At 41.6% G+C, this 12,759-nt stretch overlaps 1 protein-coding gene across 1 annotated transcript in view; it reads right to left on the reverse strand.

Moving 5' to 3' along the window:
- PDIA5 (protein disulfide isomerase family A member 5) overlaps positions 1-12,759 on the reverse strand; it is a 102,029-nt gene that overhangs the window by 49,426 nt on the left and 39,844 nt on the right. The window contains exons 8-11 of the mRNA XM_037397087.1: positions 11,472-11,539; positions 6,812-6,903; positions 6,638-6,709; positions 2,004-2,140 (exon numbers count right to left, since the gene is read on the reverse strand). Of these exons, the coding sequence (XP_037252984.1) occupies positions 2,004-2,140; positions 6,638-6,709; positions 6,812-6,903; positions 11,472-11,539 (369 nt within the window). The remainder of the gene's footprint in view (positions 1-2,003; positions 2,141-6,637; positions 6,710-6,811; positions 6,904-11,471; positions 11,540-12,759) is intronic.

The following is a 12,759-nucleotide window of genomic DNA, read 5'->3' on the forward strand; positions in this document are numbered from 1 at the left end:
CATACTACTACCACCTGAATGTAAATAAAATGCCCCAAATATTCAAGTTGCATTTAAAATGGAGTTGTTCTGGCAAGGAACATTCTTTAGCCCAATTCTGAGCAGCCGGAATCTGTTTATCAGGAGATTGCAACAGCCCAGTCCAGGCATTTAATTTACTTTTAAAACACCATTTGCCAAAGTACTGCTGTACCTTAGCACAGAATGGCCCTCAGAACAAAATACAACTTGCTGGAAGTGCCCCTCCTCTCCAAATAGGTCATGCTATATTGTTACCCCTAAAATTGCATTATTTGTGTTTTAGAAAATATTACAAAAAAAACTAAAAAATGAACAGAGCCCCGTTTGGGTTTATAACTAACTTGAATTTACTGTAAAACTTGATTGCAGTTGTGTGTATTGATCTACTCTTAATCTGACTTCCTAAACAAATAAGGTTTGCAGAGACAACTGCCAATTTCTTCCCTCTTTTCCTCCTCCCAAATACAGGACTGGACTCCTTTACCCTTTTACAAACTCAAAAAACAGCAAAGCTTTTAAATACAACTAGATCTCTGTAAATATACCGAAATCCAGGGCTAGAGAGAGGAAACTTAATCACAAGCCATTGTGCACAGAGAGGGAAAGGAGGGCAATTCCGCAGTGACATTTCTATTTGGCAGCAGTTGCTCAGCCAAACCAGCAAGTGTACAGCTCCTGAAGAGCAGCAGCCCATACTGTCACTTGCACACCAGGGTGCATGGAAATCTGGGGAAGGAAGGAAGGATTTGGGTAACGAAGGATAACTCCTGGGCAAACCAGGCTTCATCAGTTCTGCTACTTGTGTTTTGGTTTTCAGACCATTTTAGTCCTCAGTCCCACTTTCATTAGTACAAATAATCCAGTGAACACAGCAACAAAACGGCAGTCAGTCACCTGCTTCAGTGGATCAAATCCCTAGACATTTTATTGGGCAAAGGAAATTCATTATGGTATGTTTTTCAAATGAGTCTTATGAGCAGACCTTCAAAAAAGGCATTTTGGAGCTAACTCCTGCTGGCTTAAAGGGAAGCAGGATTTCAGCCGCTGTGCCAAGACCCTCCATTGTTCAGCTGTGAACACACAGCCTGCCTCCAGAGACCTAACCTTCAAATCCGTGTCCATGAAACTGAACATCTCACCCAAGTGCAACTGCCAGCACAGCAGCAAGAAGAGACAGACACTGCATCACACAGCATAGCAGATGTGAGCATGAACCTTCCGTTGCAGACACAAAGAATTGGTAGAACCAGCTACGTAGCTGAAACTAGTTTCATCCTAAGTGAACAAAGTGGTTAACGTACTCTTCCAACAAAGTGGAAGGCGAGCAACCCACTGTATTTTATTGCTCAAGCTAAAACCTCAAGTCATGAAAAAAAATCAGCCCAATGCATTCTCAGCTGAACCATAAGCAGTATCACTGCCAGCTCCGCATTAGTTTTCAAAGTCCTGGGGACTTTCTGAACTTAGATCAAGTTTTAGCATAGTTCAGCACAATACATAATGACCATCACCCTTTAACATTGCCATAGAACAAACTGTGGCAGAGGAGTGAAAATGCTCAACAGGACACATCAGCAGCCACAAAGAGGGACTCAGGAGTTGACGGTTCTCAAGTTGAGTTGTTCCATCAACCAGAGCTCTGCTTTGAAAGCAACTACCATAGAAGACAAGCTGAAAATTGGAAATCAGGCTGTAAAATCATGAGTCCTCAGGACTATTCAAGCATCATTACACTCTTCAGTTATGTTTTGATTCTGCCTATGAAGTGTCACTTCCAGCAGCACATCTCTGTCCTAAACTTGGGAGTCAGCAACTTCACAAACATTTCATGCCTTGTGTATTTAACAATCATCACAAACAAGAAAAGCTTGGACTTTAGAGTTCACAGCTCTGTGAAACCTCCACAGAAAATCATCATTGGTCTTGTTAGCAAGCATTTGGCTTGGGGTGCAGAATAGAAAAAAAAAAAACCCAAAACTCACATGGTGCATGGAACATCACTAGCACAGATGAATGATCTTTTATAAACTTGTCGAAGTCCTCATCAGTCAGGTGATAAACTGCATTTTCTTCATCTGCCCAGGGAGTCTCTGGAGCCTGTGGCTGAGGTGCCTGTGGGCTACAAGACAGACACAGCTTAAAAGCAGCTCTTTGGTGCCAAGCAGTCATCTACAAGATGGACCGTGAAGAACCACTTTGTGCAGATGTCCGTATATGTATGACACATTAACCCTACTCAACAGCTTCTGTAATTGTACCCACCCAGAACTCATAAGCACTGAAACACTGACAAAACTGGAGGAGGAATAAAAAAAAATAAGAATATCCACAAGCAGCTCACGAGGACAGATCAGCAATGGAAGGGTTGGTTATTACATGCTTGGTTATTACATTACAGAAGTCAGACACATTTTCTGTTACTTTTACCCTCCTCAGCAGGATGCTCCCCTTCTCACAACATTCACACTTGGTAGGTCACAGGAGCCATTGCAAATGAAAGAAAAAAGCTGCAAGCAGAAACAGTCAATCTAACCAGTCACCTTGAATACTGACAGCATGATTTGGGCTGACAGGAAAAGGAGGTGCAGTGTTGGGACCATAAGCTACCTACACAGACCATTTCCCCAGGAACGTATGGGTTTACCCTGAACAACCCTGTGACCTGGAGAAGTACTGTTATGTCCTCACTCTGCAGTGGGCTTGCAGGCCTAATTCAGCAAAGCTACTCAACTGTATGCGTAAGCTAAAAGGCAAGTGACATGTTCTACCAACTTCACTATGACTGCACATGAGTTTAACCATCTCTGATAGATCAGAGCTAGAGAGACTGCTCAAAGACACAGCGGCAAATCTGGAAACTGAACCCAAGCTCCTCTGGATCAATCCAGTGCTCATCAGCCCACTAAACCACTTTCTTGGCTTTTATTAACATACATTAAAAATAGAATTTGGCAGATGAAAACTAAACTGTGCTAACTGACATTTATTAAAATAGTGTTCACATAAAGGACACCCAAACATATGAACATTTGGAGCCAGACTTTGAAGCTATTTTATCCTTGCCAGTCACAGTAACGAGTTCCAAATACCCCCAAAAATTTTCCAAATTCTTTGGCAATGTACAGGTCTGGATGTGACCCCATCTCTGGTGAAAGCAGATTTACTGTTTTTGATTAAAATGTATTATTGTGTTAGCTGCCTGGAACAAGGAATGGCAAATGGATGATAACTCGTTTATCCTGCCTTGCTCATTTCTAGGCTGAAAGCCTAGTTTGATAAAAAAGGCAATAGAAAGATACACAGATCCAGATAGCAAAATCTGTTGATGTAAGCAATGGGTATGATCCAAGAATATTAAGCAATCCATGCAAAACTGTGATGCACACCTCTCCTGCTGCTTATGTGATAAACGAACCAAGAAACAAACACCAAAGCAGAGATCAGGGCTACACTTGGCCAAGCAGCCAAGACAGAAAAAGAGGTAGGTCCCCATCCACAAGAGTTTACTCTCTAAAAGCTTAGTAGATAATCAGTTTGCTTGTTGCCAAGCCTGTAGGAGAGTAATAACCTGCAGGTATCCTGGCAGAGCGAAGGCTTTCCAGAAAACACCATGACACTTACTGAATTTGGAAGGGGAGGTGGGTTGAGTAGGCAGAGCATGATGAATATAGACACAGTGGCTACAAAGCAGTGGGAGAACACTCTTCAGCAGGACCTGGCATGGCCTATTTCAGTAAAGAATTAGTAGAGCAGGGCACAGGATGTTTATTTAAATGGTCCAATTTAAAATGCTGTGCATGCTAATAAGCCTACACAGGAGTTGGTAAGAAGCATCTCAAAGCCTGGAGGAAGCAACAAGCAAAATCTAAAATTCATTTACAACTGAGACAAGGCACACTCAATGCCTGAAGACCAAAAATAGGATGACAGAAGTCTGGAACAGTTATCAAGAGCTAATTCAATTAAAAACAGAGAACAAGTTCTTGACTTAACTGAATAGCTGGGGCTAAGGAAGGGCCCATGAGGAGTCCTTAAAAACAGCAAGACAAACTAAGCAGCTACTAAAAGCAGCAAGAAACTGTCTGGCTTGCCTGCCATCCAGGCTGATACAGCTATGAATCAGATACTATTTTTTTTAAATTGTGGTATGTACAAGATAGCATCTCTCATGTTAATAACACTGTGAGTTGGTGTAAGGCTGTATGATGGTTTCTCTCTATCTCCTCATGAAAATGTCTGAAACTCCGTAAGATAGTAGCTAGTGCCTATTAGAAAGATAAGAGAGGTTAAGTATCCTTAAGACTGATGCATTAGCACACTCCAGCATAAGAAAGAAGCACCTTCAATAAGTAGTACAAGAAAAGGTGTTGGAGCCCTCCAAACTAGCAGCTCTTGTTCCGAGAGGAAAAAAGATGGAAAACATCCTTTCAGTAATTTAAATAATTCTATCCTTTATTAAGTTATATCATGCCCTCCCCACAAATTCGCACAGATAATCATTCAGCACTTTACCAGTAACATTGAGAGGGGAAAAATAGAGAAGGGGGAGAGGGAAGAGAAACAATTGCTTTTCTTCAGTGTGTACCTAGTGTCCACAAAAAATAGGTCATTTCATATGGCTCAATGTCTGCTGGATTCTCTTATGAGAATCTGTGATGATAACACATGCATGCACAGTATAAAAAGGCACTGGCTTTCCTCAGCATAGGCTGCCATGTACATTCTGGCACTCCTGTGCCCCTGCTCCACAGAGCAGTATCTGGCACCAGGGTGACTTCCTGAAACTATTTCAATTATTACTCTACTCTGAAATATAGCCTATACACTCTGCAGCTATCTAATTACGTTCTTTGGCTTTCCTAAAGCCCTTGCCATACCATTTGACTACTTATACTGCAGATTCCTCAGAGTAATATAATGTTATGCACATAGCAGATTTACCCCATGTACAGTTTTAATTGCAGCATCAATTACTGGCAAAATTCAAGTATGAGTAATTTCTCAATGTGGTTTCCTTAAAAGTTGTACTTATTATACAGAACAGGGGCAAGAAGGCTACTGCTCAGATCATCTTTTGGGAAACTAATAAGCATGCACTAACACTAAGTGAGGACAAACAGCTGTCTTTAGCTCTGGACTGCTGAAATATCAGCCAAAACCCACAGTGACTTGTTAGCAGCGATTATCATTGGAAAGAGCTTGCAGCTGTTTTGCTTTGCCTCCAATAGCCATGTTCACTTGGTGTCACAGCACTGATATAAAGGCACTGCATATTACAGGGATTATCTGGACATTATGTGGGCAGACAGGGGAAAAAACCCACCCCAAACATCTAATGGTTCACATGTGGTATCCCAGAGATAACCACATCCTTGCAAAACTGAAAAGCATAATAAAACACAGCTGATGAAGTCATAACCTTGCTCCAATGGCTGATCATCTCCTCAGCATTGCTGGAGTTGCCATCTAGATCTTTTATATCTGAAGGCTTAATGGACTAAATAAGACTTAAAGACTATGGCTAAATTCCTCTTCTTTGATCCACTAGGAAATACTCACCTGTAGTGTTTGTACCTTCTGATGCTAACAGGAAAGCTGCTGTTATTTCACTTGTGGGCTCCCAATCCTGAAGCACCTAGTCTACCACTGCTGAAGACCCTGGGATACCTCCAACCACAGGCATGTTCCCAGAGTAGCCCCACTGGTACAGTAAAACACATTTATTCTGAGCCAATTTATCTAAGCCATGTTATCACAATGGTTTGCAACTGTCTGTTCCTTCCCATGCAGTTGTTTCCTTCTATTAGCTTCATTTCAAGATTATTTCTGTGGCTGCAGCAAACAAGGGTGCATTACAAAGATGACATAATGCCCAAGAGCCAGGGCTAACTGCTGACTGTATTTCTCCATCACCACACTATCTCTGCTCTCTCCAGCTGCTCTATCAGCTTCCCTGACAATGTGCAATTTGCACCAGCTGAAGAGCCACTATACACCCACTCACACAATTTTTCTGTCTCTCTCAACTGCTAGTCCCATAGGCTCATTCAGCCCCCCAAATATTTATGACTGCAGATAGCTTGCTTTGGGTAGAACAAGATGCTTTCAACACCACTTCATGCCGTAAAAGGAAAGACAGACATAAATTACTAGCAATACGGGCTGCCTTGATCTCTGGTTTGCCTCTGTAAGACACTTTAAAGGCCCCAGCTAAAGGCTGAAGAACCAGTGAGAACTGCACATGTGGTATATACCTTTTTAATAAGACAAAAAACGTCAAGACCTTTTGCAAGGTATTAAGTTCAGGCACCCAAGATCACTGGAAGTTTAAGCAGGCATTTTTAATGAAGCCGAGATCTGTGTATCTGCATTTACTTTGGTCCACAGTCTCCTCCTATTAGAGATGAAATGCAATTGTGAAATGCAAGGCATGCAAGCTAAAAACCAAACATTAGGCAATCTCTCTCTGTACTAGTTTAGCCAATCTCAGCAGGGTAGTTTTGTTTGTTCTTCCAAGAAGAGGGAATGAGGGAGAGATGGCTCCTCCTAAACCATTACATTCTGTAAATAACAAAGAGTGTATAAAAGGTGGAGTGCATGAAGTTCAATGTCTTACTTTTTCAGCCACTCTGCTATATCTGCCGCAGTAGCACCATAGTTCTCAAAGTGGAACAGGAACTTTCCTTTCCTGTTAAAGCAACAAAACAAGTTTTAGTCCTTGCCCTGGAAGATAAGAACATGCAATTATAGTTGTGTATGATTTCTAAAATAGTAGCAAAACGTAACTGACTCAAAATAGCAGATTGTAGGATATCCCCGGACATTGTATTCTTCCTTTATCCTTTCAAATTCAGCAGAGTAAACATTCATCCCCGCAAGAACCTGAAAAAATAAAGCGTAATCATATTGATTCTTACAATACAGCAGGAACATTATAACTTTTTTTTAGAGTTAAGTAAAAACAACTGGACAGGTTCCTACTTCATTCATATTACTCTAAAGAAAGGGGATCTCTGGTAAAAGGCAGTGAAGTTTTTCTGATTTTATACAAGAGGGAACAGAGCAATATTTCAGTCTAGTCCACAGAAAGCCCACCCCAATCAGCTTGTCACCTCCTCCTTGTTCTGCAAGCATCTCTGTTTCTTTTTATTCACCCACTAACAGAAATACCTAAAGGAAATTCTCTCAATGACACTACTTGTGCTATTCTTTGTGTATTTGGATTTTAAGCTACAGTACAAGCCTAACGAGATTTTTTTTTCTTCTACAAGTACATGGCTTAGTTTGCATCCAAACATTAGCTAGGACACAAGAAGTTCCACCCTCATCTCTCTAGTTTCCACTCCAGCAATGAATTTACAATCTCAGCCAATGTCGAGAAGCTCTAACGAGCCACGCACTGGCATTATCCCAGTTCAAAAATGGACTTACTGAATGGCATGGGGAAATCAGCATTATTTGGATGGAAAAGTAGTATGTACCCTATTTCCATAAACTCAGGAAATACCACATGGCATTTATATGCTTTAAATATGTTAACTTACCAGACAGGGTATAACGAGACTTAAGAACTAACCCTGTCCTACAGATAGAGGGGCGCAGAAGCATAGCAACTTTTCAGACGAGCAAGTGAAACAAAAGGCCTCTCCTCCACTTTCCTTACTTCTGTCCCAACCCTTCCTCTACCTCAAAAGCCCTTCACCCCAAGCTTCAGGCTCAGGGCTCCTGAGAACGATCCTGTGCCCTGTCCAGCTGTCTTCTAAAAACTTCTGATCTGAAAATCTGAAGACAGTACTGATTCTGAGTTTCTGTGGGTGTAGGATACACAGAGGTTATTCTGCTGTCAAACCTGCAGCCAGTGAATTGCTGAGATACCACTTCATGATTAACTTAGTTTATAGCATTGACAGCTTAAATCATTTTAGCAGCAGGGTCTTAATCCAAACCCGTCCTCCTTCCTCCTCCCGAACCAGGATTTTCTCCTTCCAGCTGAAATACCACATCACAATTTAATACCAGTTTCCTGACTGCAGCAAACTGCACAGACCAACCAAATGTGCTCAGAGCCAGCATGAAATAAATCTTAAAGCAGAAAATCCTCATTTGAAGGTCAACCTTTTCTAAGAATGTGCTAGAAATTCACAAAAAGATACTTTGTTTTCTCTCCCCTATCCTGAGAAAGGATAAAGGAAAGTTAACTGAAAAGAGTACAGAAATAGGTTTTACACTGTCTAGCCAAGTCTCTTTGAATTTTCCTTGTAGTTCCAACAACCAGATTGACTTAATTCATATGAGATTATCTAGACTCAATTCTCCCCTTCCCTTATCCCCCATATCACCACTTAAGGACAGGTAAATGCAATAGGATCAAGACACAGTGGTTGCTTTATAAAGCAAGAACCAGGTTCATCAACTAATTCCCTCATAAACACCAGTCTACCAGATTTCACACCTGCCATGAACTTTCAGGGGATTTCCTAGGTCTTAAATGAATGTTCTCAGCCATTCCAGGTACTCTGCTACAATGTCACTGTGTCCACCCAGCCTGCAGTGATTGATACAAGTCAGTAACTTGGATTCATTATGTTGTTTGTATATCGCAGGAAGCATAGTAAGCAAAAAAGCCTGTTACAACGGGATTACTTTTTAATGACAGAAGTGACAGCTTTAGCTGGCCTATAATCACAGAATTATGTAACATCAGGCTGTCAGGGACCATCAAAATATACCTACTACCCACAGCCAGGATCCACACTCTATACCTAAGCTGCTCCTGCCAGATGTTCAGCTAATTTGCTTTCACCAAACAACTAAACAATCCTGACTTCAATTTAAGTCCATTACCTCATGTAATAGCCACAAGAATCAGTTTATTCCTCTCACCTCTGCAGTGACATTTGACATCTTTCAATCCCTCCCACCAAGCTACCTATAACCTAAACGAACTTTGAACATTTCCCAGCTGGCCATGTCTTCTGGGCTTCTGGCCATTCCTATTCTACTGTCACCTCTCCCTTCCTTCACAGTTTTGCTTGACTGGATTGCTCCCAAATTGGTACCGCACACCACTACTTGAAGCCTTCCTAAAGCCAAGTTTAATGAAGAGAATTTTTTTGTCCTTTATTTGATATCTGAAATAAGCATAGGAATTTTATGCTTCTGAAGTCTCATGTTTTTATTAAAAAAAAAAAGAAAAAAAACCACCATGAGACAAGCACCAAAGGAGGAAAGCGCTTAAGTAAAGGCTCAAGCCAGTCTTTACTGAGTAAAGCATTCTGGCACACTCATGAAGTCCACGGGCATTAAGGAGATGCTAAAGTGCTTTGCTGACCACCAGTTAGCTCCTCCCTGCACTGAGGCCATGGTGCATCAGTGACAGTCACTCACCAGAGCCCATCCCACCCACAAACCACAGGAATCTCTCATATCAAGGATAAAAGAAGCCATCCTCTTACAATGTAGAGCTTCTTTTTCCTTCTGCACTGGGCGTAATGGAACTGCAAGATCTAAAGCAAACATACCATTGAAAATGCCACACTGCCTCCCTCTCCCTAATAGAGCCAGGACAAGAAGCAACCAGTCCCAAGAGAACACAGCAACCAGTGACAGGTACAGTTCACCTTTTCATTTTTAGGACCTATGAACCAGCCAATACTGTACTTAATTTTCCTGCTATATAATAGCAATAATCGCTTTTAAGCCTGGCACATCCTGATAGCTAATGACAGGTCAGATTAAAAGGTCAAACCTTCAGCTCATCCAAACCAATCATAAACTTTCCAGCAAAGTCTGATCTAGAGGTCACCATCGCGCTAAGGTACCCCATGGATAATTTATGACAAGTACAGTTAACTTTAGAAATGACAAACTGTGTACATATCCCACTCAGGAAACTAATGAGGCCAACTTTAGATGAACAGACTGATTTTTGTGAAAGACACGGGTGGCAGTGGCATAACTGGGTTTTCCTCTGAACTGATCTTGCACTAAAACCACTCCACTACAAAAAGCACCCCTTACCTGAGCAGCATCAAGCACAGTTGCTGCCAGTCTCAGAGCTGTGCCACAGACCTGGCACTCAGCTGTGCAGGATTAGCTCAGATCTACAGAAACCACTTCCAAGTGAGGAAGGAACTAGAATAGATCCAGAGTCTAAATTCTGTAGTAAATCAAGCTGCACACGGACCAGGAAGGGATAATTGCAGGAGAACGCAGTGCTCTGCAGCATGCCTCCTCTCTGGCGCTACCTCTGCAGGTGATCCTTTACGCTCCCAATTCCGGCCCACTCCACACCCTGCAGTGTGCCCACACGGGGGGCAGGAGTGCCTTCCCAAGGACAGCAGCACGCTCGCCGCCAAGGGGAGATGGCATTAGAGTGCTGCCTGGCTAGATGAAAACACTCTTGAAAATATCTTCAAGGGTTGTACCACTTCCTAAATAGATCTCAACAACTCCCACTCGTTTCAGCCCTAAGCAAACAAGGATTTAGAGAAAACTCTTCTGAAAAACAACTAGCTGGGAGAGCGTGAGGGAGTCTGACAGCACTCGGCGCTTATGAGCGGCAACGGCCAGAGCTGCCCTAGCAAGGAACCACAGTGCTTCATCCTTTCCTCGTCCCATACTGCCTCTCCTGAGGAAACCTGTAAGCTCAACAGTGAATGACCCAACACTCAGAGTCAGACCAAATCCAGCTGAAGCCATGAAACAGTCTCATTTCTTTGTCACTCATGTATTATTGGTATAATACAAATTATACGTTAAGCACATTATAAAATCTTCACTAGAGAAATGCCTTTGACTTGCTTAGAGAGATCAATAAGCCATATTAGTACAAACAGGTAACTAAATTATTGTGACTGCTGTTGATGGATTTTATTGCAGTCAGAACTGACTTTCATTTCAATGCGGTATGAATGCTAACTTTGTTGGCAGAGCTATAGTAAAACTGCACGACTTTATTAATGCTTACGCTTAGTGGCTAGGAGGACAATCAGTAGCTAATGTAGGGAAATCCCCCTCCCATGACAATGTGATTCTCCACTAAAAAATTGGATTAATGATTACTATAAGGGCATCCACCCTTGACCCTGCTATGAAACGTCAGGCCAAAAAGCTGATTCAAACCCATTACGGCAAACATTTTTTATCTTTGCCAAAATGAACTCAAAAGGACTACAAACTCACAAATGAGAGTCTAAACACAAACCCTTTCTTTCATGGCAAGAACTACACTTTATCTAAAGGGAAAGCAAGTTAACACCTCATTCTCCAAAGTTTTAATAAAAACCAAGGGACAATCCTGAAGGGATGTGGAGCAAAGTCATTCATTTCTGTTTTGTTTCCACTTGCTTAAAAATTCCCCACTTCAATAAATATCTGCGGTTTTAAATACTCAAAGAAGCGTCAAAAGGATTTTTAAAATTTCATATAAATCTTATCTTCTCACTTACATATTTACCCTTCAGTTCTGTGGCTGCCTGCTGATAAGATGGCATCATTCTCTTACAAACACCACACCCTGATAAAAAAGAAATTGTGTAAGTAATATGCCAACAACTCTATTCAGCCAGTCCTACAGGATTTATGTTCCAAAGCACATGAAACAACATGGTTTTAAATTTAAAACAAAATAAACCAAAATTCATCTGTTTCACTAAGTAATTATTATTTTCTAAGAATGTTACTTCTTGTTACATGTAGCTGTTTTTCCATGTTTTTCATGTTATTAATTTTCATACTTATTTCTCAACCCAGTTTTGGAAAGAGTAACACCATTTTACATTCCTCAGGCTCTGAGCTGAGCCCAGAGGGGAACATAAGGTGAAATTCACACAAAGTCAATGGAAGATGTCATGCTTGTGAACTCAAACCAAAGAGCTTTGTGCATTTCTGGTCTTTAAGAGATGGGGAGAGGTACTTCAGATTCACCCCAGCTTAACAAGTCTTTGAAATTAATTTGAGAAGCATTGCATAAACACATTAAGCAGACATCAAAAGTTGAAACAGTGCTCTGTTAATTGAGAAGTCGTAACTGGGAAGAAGCAACACCCTCTGTAAGATACAGTAACTTTATGCACTGAGGAAAAGACAAAAGGCAAGTGAGGAAGACCACTAACGTATAGTTGGAGAGTTCTAAGAGCTGTTTGGCGATGCTCTGACTGTAAGCAGATTAGCAGTAAATCACCTTATAAGCAGCAGGTTTTACCCCTGCCAAGTAAAATGTGTGCATGCACAGGGGAAGAGGCAGGAGTGCAGGCAGCATAAAAGAAAGGAAGCTCTGCCCAAACACTCCAGACACTTAATTGTGGAAACTGTTGGATCCATCACGGGACTGTAGTCAACACTTCTGTTCTGGTGAAGAGATGATAGTTTTGAAAGTATCTTCCAGAAAGGAGGAACAGATTCTGCAGCCATTGGTTTAGGATCACATCAGCATGCCTTGGAGGAACATCCTTTAATCAAAGGACAGAGAGCTCTTGTTTCTGTGGTCTTTCCACCTTTGATCTCTGTGCTGAAATTGCCAGTGAGGTTGTTAAATTAGTGCTGGTCAAAATGACTATTTCTTGGTGGGCACAGACCACTCATTTGAGGCCCACTGAGGTCTTGCAGCTTCAACCAAACCACTGGGCAGACATTAAAAGATACGAGTTGTTAACACCGTCTTCTGGGTCCTCTGTTTCTTCTCTCTTCAGAAGCCTCAGGCCCTAAACTCCCCCAGCTACCAATTTCCCTCTCTTC

Source organism: Falco rusticolus, chromosome 8, assembly GCF_015220075.1.
Source record: "Falco rusticolus isolate bFalRus1 chromosome 8, bFalRus1.pri, whole genome shotgun sequence".
Classification (NCBI taxonomy): domain Eukaryota; kingdom Metazoa; phylum Chordata; class Aves; order Falconiformes; family Falconidae; genus Falco; species Falco rusticolus.